Source organism: Vulpes vulpes, chromosome 5 (genome assembly GCF_048418805.1).
Source record: "Vulpes vulpes isolate BD-2025 chromosome 5, VulVul3, whole genome shotgun sequence".
In the NCBI taxonomy this organism is placed as follows: domain Eukaryota; kingdom Metazoa; phylum Chordata; class Mammalia; order Carnivora; family Canidae; genus Vulpes; species Vulpes vulpes.
The window spans coordinates 106,538,860-106,556,252 of NC_132784.1; the positions used below are offsets into that span (position 1 = coordinate 106,538,860).

General features: G+C 39.4%; 1 protein-coding gene across 6 annotated transcripts in view; it reads left to right on the plus strand.

The window, feature by feature from the left end:
- MARK1 (microtubule affinity regulating kinase 1) overlaps positions 1–17,393 on the plus strand; it is a 319,041-nt gene that overhangs the window by 234,337 nt on the left and 67,311 nt on the right. For all 6 annotated transcript variants that reach the window (XM_072759558.1, XM_072759560.1, XM_072759559.1 and 3 more), the window contains one exon: positions 16,848–17,051. Coding sequence is in view for 2 of the 6 variants with exons in the window: in XM_072759556.1 (XP_072615657.1) it covers positions 16,848–17,051 (204 nt within the window). In the remaining 4 variants the exon portion in view is untranslated. The remainder of the gene's footprint in view (positions 1–16,847; positions 17,052–17,393) is intronic.

Genomic DNA, 17,393 nt, shown 5'->3' on the forward strand with positions numbered 1-17,393 from the left:
TGGTCAGGATCCTTTCTAAACTCCCACCTCCCCTAATCCAGTTACATTCTGTATAGATCCATATCCTCCTTCCACTGCATTTCAGTAGGTAGCTTGGCCAGAGGCAGACATGAGACCAATGTACGTATGTCTTGGTTAATTTGGACAGTCACTCAATACTCTGCCTGCAGAATGTGGTTCATAGTGTGATGCTCACTAAATGTCTGAGATGAACTTAAATAATTTCTCCAAATGACAACTAACAGTGGAAGGAAAAATCCTTTCCTTTCAAGCAGTGTTGCACTTTTTGATTTTGCTGAATAGTAAATAAGACCTGCAAACATGGGCACCTGGGTGGCTCAGTGGTTGAGCATCTCCCTTTGGCTCAGCGTGTGATCCCGGGTCCTGGGATTGGGTCCCACATTGGGCTCCCCACAGGAAGCCTGTGTCTCCCTCTGCCTGTGTCTCTGCCTCTCTCTCTGTGTCTCTCATGAATAAATACATAAAATCCTTTAAAAAAAAAACTTGTAAATACAATGAGTAAAATTACTTAAAAGAGATGACATAAAAGCCTGAATTATTTACCCGAATTAATTACCTGAGTAGTAACAGCTTACATTTACTGAATGCTTACAGAGTACCTCACAATGTTGTGTATTATTCATCCACGTACTCCACAAATATGTATTGAGTTCCTCCTTGGTTATTCTGGGCACTGCTTCTAGTTAGGCACATGGGATGTAGAGGTCAGTGAGTCAGACACATTTCTGCCGTTACAGGAAAGTCCTATGAAAACGGTACTATTTTTAAAAAATAACATAATTTTAGATAGTAAAACCATATGAAGAAAGTAGAGTTAAAGTGTGGAGAGAAACCCAAAAGAAGCTCTTTTAGAATTGGTGCTCAGAGAATGCCCCCTGTGTGGTTGGGTGACAGTTGAACTATCTCTTTAAAGAAGGTATTGTCATCACACCTTTTTCCATGTGTGGTGACCCAGGAATACCCAAGTTCAACAATCTGCCCAAGGTTGCACAGCCATTAAGTTGTAGAGCCAGGATTCAAGCCAGGCAGCCTGACTCTAGAACCATTTCTCTTAATCACCATGCTGAAGGCTGTAGAAAGGAATAAGCAAGTCATGCTTTCACTGGGAATGTTTTATTTGAACCCAGATATTTTTTGCTTTAAAAAAACCTGATAATCCTGGGCGCCTGGCTGGCTCCAGTGGAGCATATGACTCATGGCCTGGGGGTTGTGAGTTCAAGCCCCACATTGGGTGTAGGATTACTTAAAAATAATCTTAAAAAAAAAAAAAGCAACACTGATAATCCTATTTAGGTAGACTGAGTGCTCTCCTTCATTGTGTGATCTTTTTGGCCATTTCATTGTCCATCAGCACTTCTTTTAGAGCACAGCAGCAGAAAAGAGAAGGACTACCAAGTAAAATAGATTATGTGCTTATTAATTAAAAAAACATTAGCTTGAGGAGGGACAGAGCAGAAACCATGGCATTAAATGGCTTTTAAATTACCTTGGGATTTAATTTCTTTCTATTCTCTATGGTCTTCATTTAATACAAATACTTTAGAATTTTTTTGTTTCTTGATTTTTTTTTTTTTGTCCAGAAGTTTTTTTTGTAGCTCAGAGTGAAACTATATTTAACTAAAGATTGTGTGTAGTTGGAAGAGTGTCAGTGACCAGATCAAGGGAGCCCAGACGTAGGCCTATATATTTTTGGATGTTCGCTCATTCCTTCTACACAAGCGCGGGTTGTAAGCCAGGTTCCCATACAAAGTGGTTTGCTTGGGATAAGATAAATCAGCACTTTCTCTACCCTCGGGGGACATACAACTAATTATTTAGTTATAGTGATAATTGCTGGAAAGGTGAAAGTCCAGATGTATATGCAAATTGTTTCCTACATATATTCTCTAAATAGGTCCCATATGGTACAAGGTGGGTAAAAGAAGATTTACAAATTACAGTTCGGGTGGCCCGAGAAGAACCATTTATGTTGGGAAACAACTCTAGCTGATGGAAAGGTAGTACCCTGTATAGTATACCTATCTTAGTAATTGCCTTGTCATAGCAAAGCTGTATTAGTTTTTCCTACTAACCTTGAATATATAGGGCCATTTCTCATAATTATGTTTATCTCTTCAGCAATTAATATTTATCAATTGACAGGTTATCGATCAATATTTGTTAAATTAAACTTAACAGTGTAATGTGGAACCATAGTGTCGTCTTCTTATTCCTGAGATACTATTTTTTTCATCTATAAGACAGTTTATTCAAATGCCAAAGGAGAAATTTTCAAAATAATTTTCCTCTTTAATTCTCATTGTCTTCCTTACAAGGTTGTGGGGTGGTGTGTTTTGTTTTGTTTTGGCTTTTTTGTTTGTTTTGGAAGGAGGATAATTCTGCTTATATTATAATTTAGGTCAGTACAAAGCTAGCTATTTTGTGCAAAAGGATATAAAATCCCAAGTGTGTACTATTCGGCTTTCATAGATCGATAAGATATTGTTTGTAACAGCTCTTGCATCAGGAATGGAATAGTAGATGTAAAAAATGAGTATAATTCAAGGGGCAGATTACAACATTTTAATCTCATCAGATAGTCTTCCATTTCTTGCTCCTTTAAGCCAGAGGGTAGATGATCAGTTTTCTTAGCAGTGACCATCACCTAGAGGCTGTGAATGGCTTTGATCAGCCAACAACTGGTTGCAGTTGATGCCACAACGGTGACATCATTTTGGGAGCCACCAGAGCCCCGTTGGTAATATCTGGAGAATACGACTTTAATACTTGTTGTGGTGAACGACCCACAATCTCAGCTTGTTGGCACTGTCCTCAGGGTTCTAGAGAATAGAAGGAGACCCTGAAAGAGGGAAGAGTGCTTGTGTTTGCTCTGGTCAGTGAGGTTTGGTGAGCCCCTGGTCTGGGGTATTACTGCAGAGGGGTATTTGAGCAACAAAGCGTAACTGGGAGTGGCAGGAGGCAAATGCCCATGTCACAGAGAAAGAGACCAGTGGGATTTCTCCTTGTCCGTGTCCTGAAGATCCATCTTCAGAACTTTGATCTCATCCTCTTGGCATCTTGCTTTTGGCTATTGGCAAGACTGACCAACCATGGCCCTCTGGCACGAGCAGAATCTGCCCTGTAAATGATGAGCGGGTGAAGAGGACATGTTCTCTGTAAGTGCTCAGCTCCTAGAGGGGTCCTCCCTTCCTCTACTCTCCAGTGTCTAAGCAGAGCTACAGTGTTGCAACCTTGTATTTATAGTTCATCCTTGGAATGGGGAGTTTGATCTAGACTTTCTATTTGCTCAAGAATAGTGTGGGTGAGTTCCCCTTGATTTACCTTTCCATTTCTTGGAAACAGAGCTTGAATTGACAGCTAGGTATAAGTGTTCATAGGTTCACAGTCCCTTTTCAGGTCTTCAGCAGCTTGGAGGAGGTGGTGAGTGGTTAGGGGATGAGACTGTGATGCAGCGGGGCAGGAGGGAACAGGTGACCTCAGGTAGGGTGTATTTTTCTTAGAACAATTTTACTGAGTATTAAGGATTTGGGAGTTACATCTAGCCCATAGGGGGATGCTCCTTGGATTTTGGTCTTTTAGGAATGAGCAGATTTATCATGCTTTTTACTAGTTAGGAAGTTGAGTTGGAAAAAGTTAAGGTAATCTTACCATGTGATTCTTTTTTTCAGGCACCAAATATTAGTCTTCTTGCCATTTCTCCTGTGGTCTGCCTAGGCATCTGGTTATCATCCTTCCTACTTAGGGTCTATTAATAAGACCCCTCTGAAATTGGCCAGTTATCATTTAATTTAAGTTGGAGTTTGAAGAATGGGGTGTGGCTTCATTAATAAATACTAAAGTTTGTTTCTTTTTAAAAAATATTTTATTTATTTATTCATGAAAGACACACAGAGAGGCAGACATAGGCAGAGGGAGAAGCAGGCTCCACCCAGGGAGCCGATGTGGGACTCGATCCTGGGATCCCAGGATCATGCCCTGAGCTGAAGGCAGACACTCAACTGCTGAGCCACCCAGGTGTCGCCTATAACTTGTTTCTTTTCAACTTTATTGTGGTGAGTTCTACAGAAGGAGTTACGCTGTCGTTCTATTTGTCCTCGAAGCTGTACTTCAGATATGAATTTTTAAAAATGTCTCTATGTTTATAGTAATAAACACCTGAGGGTGAATCCCAATAATGCAACTAATTATTAGATTGAATTTTGGGGAAGTTATTCAACCAGTCTAACAATTTATAGTGCATAGTGGACATTCAGTAAATGCTGCTTCCCACTACCCTTCACCTATTCTCTTAGGTAAAATGTCTTAAATGCTTGTTTTATTATGCTGAATGTTTAACATATGTGCATATAGAACAATACTCCAAATATTAATAAGTTACATTAGGAAAAGACATTGTTCCCTTTACTCTGATTTCCACATTTCCCAGTCCCCTAGTTCCCTCCCTAGACAGAACTACTTATGTTGTGTCTCTTAGGTAATCTTCTGGACATATTCTATGCTCATGCTTACTGAAATCTGTGATGCTTCCACACATAAGCATATGCACATTGACAGAGAGCATACCATATATACATAGTCCTCTACTGATGGACATTTATGCTTTCTGTCTTTTGCTATTACATAAAGTGCTGCAGTAAATATCTTTGTATGCATTTATTTTTTAAGCTCATTTGTGACTCTGTAAATTGCCAGAAGTAAATTTCTAGCCCAATGATTATAGGAATTTCTTTAATAATAGATGTTGCCAAACTCCTTTAACGTAGAATTTGTGTTAGTTTTCACTTTGATCTATGATATATGAGTGTGTGTACTTGTACTACAATATACTAACCAAACTCTAATCTGTCAAACTCTAATCTTTGCTAATCTGATAAATGAAAATTAGTATTTCATTGTACTTTTAATTTATGTTTAACTTATGATGGACTATGCTTTCATATGTTTAAAAGTCATGCATATGTCCTTTTTTTTTAAAACATTTTTTTTTAATCTTTATTTATTTATGATAGTCACAGAGAGAGAGAGAGAGGCAGAGACATAGGCAGAGGGAGAAGCAGGCTCCATGCACCGGGAGCCTGATGTGGGATTCGATCCCGAGTCTCCAGGATCGCGCCCTGGGCCAAAGGCAGGCGCCAAACTGCTGCGCCACCCAGGGATCCCGCATATGTCCTTTTATGTGGACTACTGATATCTATTCTTTGCTTCATTTTCTCATGAATATTTTTTTGCTGATTTGTCAAAGGTTTTAGTATTTAAAAATTAACCATTTATCTGCCACATTACAAATACTTTTTTTACTCCATCTATTGTTTATCTCTTTACTTGATTTAAGGGGAGTTTTTAAAAGAGTCCAGTGCATTGTTCTTTAAGTTTATGGCATCAAATTTAACAGAAAAAAATTTTCTGGCTTCTGTTGTGTGTCATTCTCAGGAAAGAAAGCATTTCCCCGACTATAAAAATAGCTGCTAGCTTATCATTTATTTTTTTCTAGTGCTTACTTTTGTGGCTTCTTTGTGTTTTTTGTTTTTCCATTTATATCCTTAATCATTTAAAGATTTATTTTGGTGTAGGGAGTGATGCATCACTCCTAGAGATCCAACTTGTTTCTGGTGTTAAAATACCACTATTTCCTTATTGACAGGAGAGATTGACATTGGCATTGACGTATCACTAATTCTCCATTGTATCTGTCTATTCCTTAGGTAAATCTTGGCAAAATTTTGTCACTTGGAAATTCGGTACAGTTTCCTCTCTCTTTTATTGTTTTGTCATCCATGGATCACAATTTAATTATAATGACTTTCTGCTTATCAGTAAATCATGATTCATAGCCTTCTAGAACAAGTCTAGAAAGAAGTGGGGGAAAGTTCCTTTGTACCTATTCTGTATACAGCTGTTTTATATGGAACTTAAAGAAGTGTGAGCTGCAGTGATTCAGAAAGTCCATCATATGCACACCTACCTGAAAAATTTGCAAACTAGATAAAAGCAAATCTGAGAAAGAAATACAGGGGTTCAAAAAAAAAAAAGAAATACAGGGGTGTGAGAAGCTTTAATTGAATAACGTAACCAATGAAAATCATAGATCATTCTAATAATGTGGTTTTGAAGCTCAGTGCGCACTCCTTTAAAATATAGAACAGGCACATGTAAGAACATATTTGGGAAAAAAGGCAGAACAATTCTTGGTGCTTTTTAAATAAAACATCCTATGCTAGTTGCACCTGGCAGCTGTCCTTCCAGTATCGCTAATCCAGCCCCCCATACTTCTGACTGCAAGTACCTGGCCATCGAGCGGCTTTCTTCTTGGTGGCCTTCTCTTAATCATTTTCTGATCTCATCTAGCCTTTCAGTATATTGGCCTCTACCTCTCCCTATCCATCAACTCTTTTTTTTTTTTTTTTTTTTTTGTCTTCCCCTTCACTATCCAACTTAGATTTTATGGGCCATCACTTCTGTAACTCACCAATAACTGAACTCACGTTGCTGCTTTCTCTCTGTTGGTACGTGTCTGTCAAACTCCAGACCAGGATGAACTCATATGTCTGCCTCCTCAGTAACCAGTCTGTGGGCATTTGGGTATTGTTGGAGAAAATGACTCAGTGCAGGGTGCCTGGGTGGCCAGTCAGTTAAGCGTCTGCCTTCAGCTCAGGTCATGGTCCCCCAGGGTCCTGCGTCTCCCTCTCCCTCTGCCTGCTACTCCCCCTGCTTGTGTTCATGTTCTCTCTGTCTCTGTCTCTCTCAAATAAATAAATAAATGAATGAATGAATGAATGAATGAATAAATAAATAAATAAATAAATAAATAAATATTTTTAAAAAAGACTCAGTGGTGCAGGTGAGAGCCACGATGAATTTGTGGGTACCATTCTCATCTCAACTGTCAGTACTGCCCAGCAGCAGCCCCTCTAGGCTTCTTTGGGTGACTCATTTTTCCTTTTTCTACAGAAACTGTTTCAGATCTTTGTTACTCTCTGTGAACCTGTGTGGCCTCTCTTCACTCCTAGCAGATGACTTTACCTCCAAGCACAGAGAGAAAGTAAGCTGTCAGACTGGAACTCCCTCAACTTCCTACTATCCAGTGTTTGAGCGTTTCTACATCTAGATTTGGCTTCTCTTCCTTCCTGCTTGTTACAGGGAAGAAGTGTCTTTCTTCCTGCTTAAGGGCAGTCCCTCCATGTGCTCTGAATCTTTCCACTTTCCTGCCTCATCAGCTTCTCTCTCTCTGCTGGATCCTTCCCTTGGGATTGAAACATGCTCCAGTCTCTTCTCATCTTTAAACAAGCAGATAAACAAGAACCTCCCTGGAGCGCACCCTCTTTCTTCCCCAGCTGTCACACTGTTGCCCTGTCTTCAAGGTCAACCTTGTCAGGGGCGTTATCTGCACTCACTACCTCCGTATCATTCCCCATTGGCCCCTCAGCCCACTGCACCTTGACTTTTACCCCTAATACTTTTTACAGAACCACCAGTGGAATAGACACAGGAGAAAATAAAGGAACAAAGAAAATCTGATGAATATAGGAAAAATTAAATTCAAACACAAACAAAATTTAGAAACACTCCAAATATGTCAGTAATTAACAATGAACTTGAAGGGTTAAACTGTGTGGCATGACCTATTTCCCTAATAGTCTAGAAAAGACAAAAGTATAGTATCAAAAAGCAGATCACTGAGAGGAGGACATTGACAGGGCAGGCTGGGCACAGGAACTTCTCACATGATCACCTATTTTACATGTTAATTGTTGTGTTTTGTGACTTTACATGTTTGTCACAACTATTGTATGCTTACATTTGGTGAATTTCATTGTGTATTATTTATATCACTGTGAAGCTGACAAAAAAGAAATTTAATAGAAAGCAGTGTAATATAATACTTGGCTCCCAGTGAGTTCATATTTACAAGTCCTAATCATGTAAACACAATACTTTTTAACTGAAAATTTGATTATATTGCATTAGGAGGATGACGGGAGGAGGAGAGCTAAAAGATCTTAATCCTCATTGACCGTTAATAGGAAACTGAGAGAATGTCTGTGACCGATGAATCAAGAAGTAGCAATGCAAGCAGTATGTTTAGAAACATCGAAGCAAAAATTGGAAGGAAAAGCTAAAGGAAGGACTCTAGGAGGCAAACTTGGAGTTTGGAGGGTGGTGCAGGGGACTGATGTTTTCTTAGTAACCTCTTAGGGTTCCTTTACTTTTTTGACCATGTGCCTATATCATTTTAATAAAAATTCATTTCAAAATTTGGGGCAGTGCACTGCTAGAAATAACTAGAAAGACCAGAAATGGGCTTAGTTTTGACTCTAGCTTAGCTGATTGGAGACTGGGAGATTGATGTGATTGGAGGACTTTTCCTGGGAGGTAATGTCTAAGCTGAATGTGAAAGGGGGAGTTCCAACACACCAGGTGATTCATGCAGAAAGTCAGGAGTTATCAAGGATGTTTCCTCTCTCTTGTAACTTTGTTAAACTTAAGCACTACTTCCAAAAGATGATTTATTGATTTATTGCATTTCCTGTGTTTATATTCATGGCAGAGGTGGAAAGATGACACATATAAATCTTTCTTTTGTATACTTTCCTCTTCTTAAAAAGCATTGCTGGGGGTCGCCTGGGTGACTTAGTGGTTTAGCGTCTTCCTTCGTCTTCCTTCAGCTCAGGTCCTGATCCTGGGGTTCTGGGATCAAGTCCCTTATCAGGCACCCCACAGGGAATCTGCTTCTCCCTCTGCTTATGTGTCGGCATCTCTGTCCTCTCATGAATAAATAAGTAAAATCTTAAAAAAAAAAAAAGGCATTGCTGATCTACTGGTCTATTTAGCATTACTGTCATGTTGAGTGCAAGAATGTTTGATGGACTATCCTTGTTTCTGGTTTTTAGGCATATCACTTAGTACTACTCCGTGTTTTTCAAATTTGGTGATAAAGTGTAATGTTTTTCTCATATAGAGTTAACTTTTCCTTCTGGTCATATCCCTCATTGACTATAATGATAATTCTTTAATATGTTGTGTGGTGTTGGCAAAAATAGTCTTTTGGTTCCTTAGACCTCTGTTAATAAACTGTATTGGTCGCTTTTTTTCATTGGTATCATCCTTTTAAGGTTTAAAAATCATACCTATTTTGGGGGGCACCTGGGTGGCTCAGTTGGTTAAGGCTCTGACTCTTGGTTTCAGCTCAGATCATGATCTTAGAGTCTTGGGATCAATCCCCGAGTTGGGCTCCTGACTCAGCAGGGAGTCTGCTTGTGTGTATGTGTGTGTGTGTGTGTGTGTGTGTGTGTGTGTGTATGTGTGTGTCTCTTCCCCTCTCCCCCCTCCCCTCTACTCCTCTACCCCCCTCTCCTGCTCACAAGCTCATGTTCTCTGTCTCTCAAATAAACAATCAAATCTTGGGATGCCTGGGTGGCTCAGCGGTTGAGTGTCTGCCTTTGGCTCAGGGCCTGATCCCGGGGTCCTGGGATGGAGTCCTGCAACAGGCTGCCCACAGGGAGCCTGCTTCTCCTCTGCCTATGTCACTGCCTCTTTTTGTGTCTCTCATGACACAAAAAAATGACATTTTTATCTTAAAAATAAAAAATAAATCTTAAAAAATAATAAACAAAAAATCATACCCATTCCTAAAAATAATCAGCTAAAACATCACTTATAATATTGAAGTTTGAAAAATTATGCAGTTACTTATTCAGGGCAGGCATGGTCACCATACTGTGCAGCTCTGCCCTTTGCATTCATGCAATGCATAAGACAGTAGCTATCAAAGTTTTGGAGGCATTTTGTTTTAGTAATGACTCTCATCAAATCAATTGACATCTCATTGAAATAGGTTTTAATATGTGAGATAAAATAGATTTTTTTCTATTTGTAATTTAGCTGGGATATTTACAGTAAGAGATAATATACCAAGTGGGTCCATTCCATGCAGTAACCACTGTTTGATTAAGAAATATAAGATATAGTGCTTTACCACTTAGATGCTCACAGATTTAGTAGGAAGTAGTTAAAAAAAAAAAAAAAAGGCAACCACTGTATATAAAGTGCGTATAAAGAAATGTCCTGGCTGCCGTAGGAACACAGGAAGAGAAACCACAGGCCTTCCATTTTCAATAAGCATTCTTTTTCTGCTATTTAAAAGTTTTTGTCATTCATAAAGCTGCTATTTTCACTGAAACCATTCACTATTTTGCCACTTGAAAATTCACCTCGAGACATGTATGTGTGTGGTTGTTTTGAGAGAGTGGTGTTAAAATCTCTAGTCATGGTCATGGATTTGTGTACTTTGTTCTATCACTTTGCCTGTTGGAACTCTAGTTATTAAGGACCTACATAATTATATTTAGGATTATTATGTCTACCTTCTATGAGTTGGCTCTTTTATCATTAGGTGGTGTGTCTTTTTACTTCGTTGCTAACAGTACTCCTTGTCAACGTTGAAGTCTGATTTGTTGGACATTATTACAGCATCCCTACTTCTCTTTTGCTTGGTGTTTGCGTATACAGTGTTTTTCTTTCCCCATAATTTTACTTTCTGTGTATCCATACTAGCAGTGCATCCCTTGGGGACAGTGTACATTTGGGCCTTTTTTAAAAGTTCACTTCATAATCTCTTTGAATTGAAATAATTAGTTTATGTTAAATATAATTATTGATCTGTTTGGTAAGTCTATAATTTGCTCTTTTGTTTTTGTCCCATCTGTTTGTTGTCATTGTGTTATTCCTCTCTTCCCTTCTTGACTACTTTTGAGTTAATCAGTATTTTTTAGTATTCCATTTCAATTCCTCTTTTGACTTCTTACCTATGTCTCTGCCTTTCTTTTAGTGCATTTTATTCAGTGGTTGCTCTAGAGATTAAAGAATGCATTCGTATAGTATTTCAGTCCCCATAGGGTTAATATTGTACTCATTCAGATAAAATGTAAGTTTTGTAGAGTATTTAAATTCTCCTTGCCTTTGTATTTCTATTTTCACATATACTCATGTCTGCTTATGCTACAAACTCCATTAATATGGTGTTATAATTTTTTCTTTAAACAGTCATATGTCTTTTAAAGAAATTAAGAGATTAAAAAAATACATACTTGTTTATACTTACCCTCATATTTCCTTATTTCCAGAGTTCTTTATTCCTTTGTTCCTTTGTGTAGATTCAGGTTACCATCTATGGTCATTTCCCTTTAGGCAGAAAAACTTTCTTTAGCATTTCATTTACTGTATGTGTTCTGGCAGCAAATTCTTTCAGCTCTTGTTCATCTAAAGATGTTTTTGCTTGCTTTCTTGAAGAATATTTTCACTGGATAAAGAATTGGGGGTTTCAGTTTGGTTTTGGGTTTTTTTCAGCACGTCAAAAATCTTGTGTAGTCACGTGACCTCCATTGTTTCTAATGAAAAGCGAGCTGCCATTTGAATTGTCATTCCTTTGCATATATTGTGGCTGCCTTAAGGTTCCCCCTCCCTGCTCCAAAGACATGATTTCTAGCAGTTTGTCTGATAAGGAAACAGGCACATAAAGGTTAAACAGCTTGCCAAAGAATGCATAGCTAGTGAGTAGAAAAATTCATGTCATTTCAGTTGATATTGAAGGCACGAGAAATTCTATTATTGAAGAATTGGAATGTGGATCCATGGGACATAGGGTTGAAGAGCTAATGAAACTATGACCTTTAATTACTTTGAATATGCTGCACACTTCTGGCAAGCTTGAGTGGACAATTTGAAGAAGGAAATGCCAAGATCTAAACTTGTGGTTTCAGGGGACCAAAACTTGTAGATATTCTATAATTAAGCTAACATAATTTCTTATACCTAGTAGCCCTGGGGCTGAGATAGTTCTTAAACTCACTGTTTAATCCAGCATGAGCTGAATTCATATCCTTGCTAGGTTTTTTATTTGAGAGTTAAGCTGTTGATAGAAAGGAATGAGATCAGTTATTCCAAATTATTCTTCAAAGAGTTTCTTCAGGAAAAGAGTTTGCTCCTGAGTGGTGCTGTGGCAATCCTAAGAAAAGATGGGCTTTTGAGGGAGGTACTTTTTGGATGGGTGTTTTATAATCAGTTACATAAGAGGGGCACCTGAGTGGCTCAGTGGTTGAGCGTCTGCCTTTGGCTCAGGTCGTGATCCCGGGATCCTGGGATCAAGCCCCACATCAGGCTCCCCAGAGGGAACCTGCTTTTCCCTCTGCCTGTCTCTCTCTCTCTCTCTCTCTCTCTCTCTGTGTGTGTGTCTCATGAATAAATAAAATCTTAAAAAATATATATAAAATATTTTCTATATATTCTATTTTAACTTATAATTTAAGACTCAAATGCATTCTGAATAAGTTGGGTGGCTCATAAAATGATCATGCTTAATGTTGAAAGTTAAGAGATTTATTTTTAAAAAGGATTTTGGAGAATATGCTACCTTTTCCAACTTAGGTGGTGGAGTGAGAAAAAATAATATTTTTAGATGAGCCCTCTATACTCTCCTCTGCTCTCCAGGTACAGACATACCATACTCATGCTTTTCCTAGAATCTCCTATTCTGATAGTAGGATCATCCAGAAACAATTTAATCCTGCATCCCAAAATATGATATGTTATACTAGGGGTCATGTGTTATCCAAGGGGCCAAATCCAGCCTTTTGGTGTTTTTTTGTTATGACCCTGAACTAAGAAAGGTTCTTAAATTTTTAAGAAGCTGGGCGGGGGGGTGGGTGGGGAATGCATATGCAACAGAGACAGTATATGGTCTACAAAGCCTAAATAATTTATTATGCAGCTTTTTACAAAAAAAGTTTGCTGACCCCTCTTTTTCACTGTACTTGCTGGGGATACAAAAAAGTTAAGGAGTCTACCCATATGTAGCTTATTTGATCAAGAGTTCATTAGGGGGGATCCCTGGGTGGCTCAGCGGTTTGGCGCCTGCCTTTGGCCCAGGGCGTGGTCCTGGAGTCCCAGGATCGAGTCCCACGTCAGGCTCCCAGCATGGAGCCTGCTTCTCCCTCCTCCTGTGTCTCTGCCTCCCTCCCTCTCTCTCTCTCTCTCTCTCTCTCTCTCTCTATGTCTATCATAAATAAATAAATAAATAAATAAATAAATAAATAAATAAATAAATAAATAAATCTTTTAAAAAAAAGAGTTCATTAGGGAATTGATTATCTAGTAACCCCTTTTTTTGGTTGCAGAGTACTAGAATTTGAACATGTTTGATAAGAATCCCCTAATTGTTTATTGTTCCTTTATGTTTACCTCTGGATTTAAAAATAGTGATTAAAAAAAAATAAAAATAAATAAAAAAAAAATAAAAATAGTGATAACTGTGTGTATCAGCTGGCCTTGCTGTGTAATAGACCATCCAGCACTCAGTGGCTTAAACTGACAAGCGTATATCATTTCTCATGAGTCCGTGGGTCATCTGGGGAACCAGTTGATTTAATCTGGGCTCAGCTGGGAGTGGCTCTACTCCATGTATTTCTTATCTTTCTTCTGGTGTCAGCCTGGGCAAGGCCTTCTCAGGGTGATGGCAGAAGCTTAAGAGAGCAATCTGAAACACAGCAGAGTCTCTTGATGACTAGCTTGGGACTAGCTATACTGTCACTTCCAGCTCATTCTTTTGGCCAGATCAGATCATGTGACTGAGCCCCCAAAGAGCAGGAAACTAAGCCCTACTCTCAGCGGAAGGACATTGGAGAGTTACATGGCAACAGAAGGGCATGAAATTTGAGGCCAGTAATGCAGTCTGTCATAGTTTAATGACAGGATGTGCCTTGCAACTAGCATTGGGAGGTGGGTATTTTACACATCAAAGATCTGCACTGCAAGGAATCATTCCTCAGAAGTTCTTCTCTCCCGGCCATCAGGAGTACAAGGGCCCCCAGTTCCTTCGATTTAGCTTTTATTTACTAGGTGCCTTTGGTGTGCCAAACACTATCTTAAGTTATCTTATCTTATGTTAGGCTTATGGAGCTTCAGGCCTAACAGTGAAAACAGACCACGGACACATACTTAGAAGATGGTGTGATAGTTCTAGTAGTAGAAATTTGTATTGGACATAAAAATAGCAACAGAAGAGAGAGGGAATCACCTCTGCTTTCTGGAAAGACATAGGAATCTTCTTTGAGAAGGAGATAAAATTAAATCTTGAAGGATGGACAGGTCCACATTCCCTGCAGAACAAGTTTAGAGAAGTACTGTTTATGGGAAAGAGTATAGCAACTTGTTAATGCTTAGAAATTGATTATAATTAACATCTCTTGTTTGTGCTCAGATAATAGAAAAGTCTCTAAAAGGCAGTGAATAACTTTGTATTTACCTACTAATTATGTTATTTATTGCAGTAGTTTTCAGACTTCAGCATGCATCAGAATCACCCAGAGGACTTGTTAGAACACAGATTGCTGGGCCCACCCCCAGAATTTCCTACTGGCCTGGAACAGGGCCAGAGAATTTGCATTTCTAACAAGTTTCCAGATGATGCTGATGGTGCTGGTTCAGGGACAACACTTTGAGACTTATTGATTTATTGAGCCTTTCCTCTGTGTCTGGCGCTCTGCAATGTGGTGAGTATATAAAAATGAAAGGAAAACATCCCTGTCCTCAAATTGCTCGTGGTAGGGTGGCAGAGACAGAGAAGTAAGTGTATAATGATAGTACAGTGGAGTGGGTGATGAGATACATGAAAGCAGTTTGCTGTGAGAATACACAAATGAGGCGCTAGTTCACGATGAGGCCTGAGGCTGCAGGTGTGTGTAAGACACAGAGACAACCCTTTAATTTGCGCTGAGTTGAAAAAAATCTGAAAGTGGAGATCTTGTGTTTTATGGAGTCTTTTACATACATAATTTGATTTTCTCCTGTTTTTTTTTTTTTAATCCTTAAATAATAACAAATGGGAAAATGACTTTGAGTCATGCTTTGTGTGAGATTGGTATATGGAGTCATCCTTAATACTGCCTTTAAGAAATTTTCTGCTCAAAATTTTTTAGACAAGCTTACAGTTGTGTAGGCAGGACAGCAAAGGCCAAATCACTTACCTCGCAAATAAAAAACACTCCTTTCTTTTGTCAATTTGTGCCACCCATCTTCAGCTATTTTAAAGAAGTTAGTTGGAGAAAGATGTTAACGTTTATTATGTGTGAATCTATGTTCTCACAAAAACTGCTAGAAACGTCTGTGTGTCAGAATGAGGGCAACACTGAACCAAGAGCGGGAGCATCCGGAGCTGGTTAAACAGTCTGGTCTTGGGATTCCAGGTGCTGAGCCTGCCCTTGAACAGGACCCATAGTGGTTGTTGCTAGTGTGGGACTGCGAGACACAGGGGTCCTTTGCTGGAGAGTAGCTCTGAGGAGGAGTGCAGTGGGCATCAGGTCGGGCAGGCAGGGCTGAGGCTCTGGGTTAGGCCTGGGGAACTGAGTGAGGGGCTTGGGCAGGGGCGCATTAGGATGCCTGAAACAGGCAACTGGGTGGTCGATTGACTGCACTGGATGCCAGCAAATGGAAGAGTGAGTGTGACAAGTAATGGGGCCAGTTTGGAGAAACAGAACTGTATTTATGAACTTGTTTGTCTTGGCTTTAAAGACGGTCTGCCCTTTTAGTGAAGCAGTCCTGCGCTGTGTTGTCATCTCAGCTTAAAGGGGTGATATACCCTTAGAGGAGTCATGGTCTGTATGGCTTCTGTCTATCTCTTTATTATTTTTTAAATCAAAAGCTCATACCTAGGGACACCTGGGTGGCCCAGTGGTTGAGCATCTGCCTTTGGCTTGGGGTGTGATTCCAGGGTTTTGGGATTGAGTCTGCATCAGGGTCACCACAGGAAGCCTGCTTCTCCCTCTGCCCGTGTCTCTGCCTCTCTCTGTGTGTCTCTCAGAGATAAATGAGAATAAATAAAATAAATGAATGAATAAATAATAAATCTTTAAAACAAATAAATAAATAAATAAAATCTTAAAAAAAAAAAAAAAGCATATACTTAGGAGCTCCTGAGTGACTCAGTTGATCCAACTCTTGATTTTGGCTCAGGACATGATGTCAGGGTTAAGAAATCGAGCCCCACATCGGGCTCTGTGCTGGGCTCTGTGCTGGGCATGTAGCCTGCTTGGGATTCTGTCTCCCTCTCCCTCCCCTTTGCCTCTTCCCTCCCACCTTCTCCCCCCTATTCATACACAGGCTCACTCTCTCTGTATAGTTATGAAGAAAATTTCATTTTTTTAAAGATTGTATTTTTTTGAGAGAGAGATAGCAAGCATGAGAGAGATTACAAGCAGCGGAGAGGAGTAGAGGATAGAGGGAGAAGCAGGGAGCCCCACGGAGGACTGGACCTCAGGACCCCGAGGTCACTACCTGAAGGCAGATGCTTAAGTGACAGCCACCAGGCGCCCCTGAACATTTTATTTTAAATAGTTATATTCCCCCCCGGCAAAGTGAGCGAAAGTCAAGTAGAAATTGTAAACAGAATCCTCTCACTTAAAAATCGTGTAGCCTGGGCAGCCTGGGTGGCTCAACGGTTTAGCGCCTGCCTTCGGCCCAGGGCCTGATCCTAGAGACCCAGGATCGAATCCCACATCAGGCTCCCTGCATGAAGCCTGCTTCTCCCTCTGCCTGTGTCTCTGCCTCTCTCTCTCTCTCTGTGTCTCTCATGAATAAATAAGTAAAAAAAAAAAAAAAAAAAAAATTAAAAAAAATCATGTAGCCCAATGTATTTTCATTGAAGTTGATTTATTAATGAAAATCATTTGTAGTCTTTTTTGTTTGCTTTTTGTTTGTTTTTTCATTTGTAGTCTTTTTAACTGTCCTTTTTAAAATGTAATTTCATTAACAATGAAATCTTGTAACCTTTCTCATAGCATACGTCTGTGGATGGATACACTGAACCGCACATCCAGCCTACCAAATCTAGTAGCCGACAGAACATTCCCCGGTGCAGAAACTCCATTACGTCAGCAACAGACGAGCAGCCTCACATTGGAAATTATCGTTTACAAAAAACAATAGGGAAGGGAAACTTTGCCAAAGTGAAATTGGCAAGACATGTCCTAACTGGTAGAGAGGTAAGTTTTCATGCTTTTTAATATTTACTTGGACCTCTCTGGAGTCTTGTTACAGATCTTTTCTGTAGCTGGTGCTGGGAATAAATGACATTTGAAATATGGTAAACACTGAGGTATGTGTGAATGGAACATCTGTAGACAGAGCTATATTATGGCACAAAAAGTTGGCCTTTGAACATTTAGAAAAGACTCATCCCTGCATGTAGCATCTCTCATAAATCAGATGTGCTACAGATGAGCTTTCCTCAGGCTTCTGTCTTCATTATATGGTTTCTATAAACATTTCTGACTACCTTTGTTCCCCAACCCAAGCACAGGGCCAGAGTTAGTTCTCATTAATTA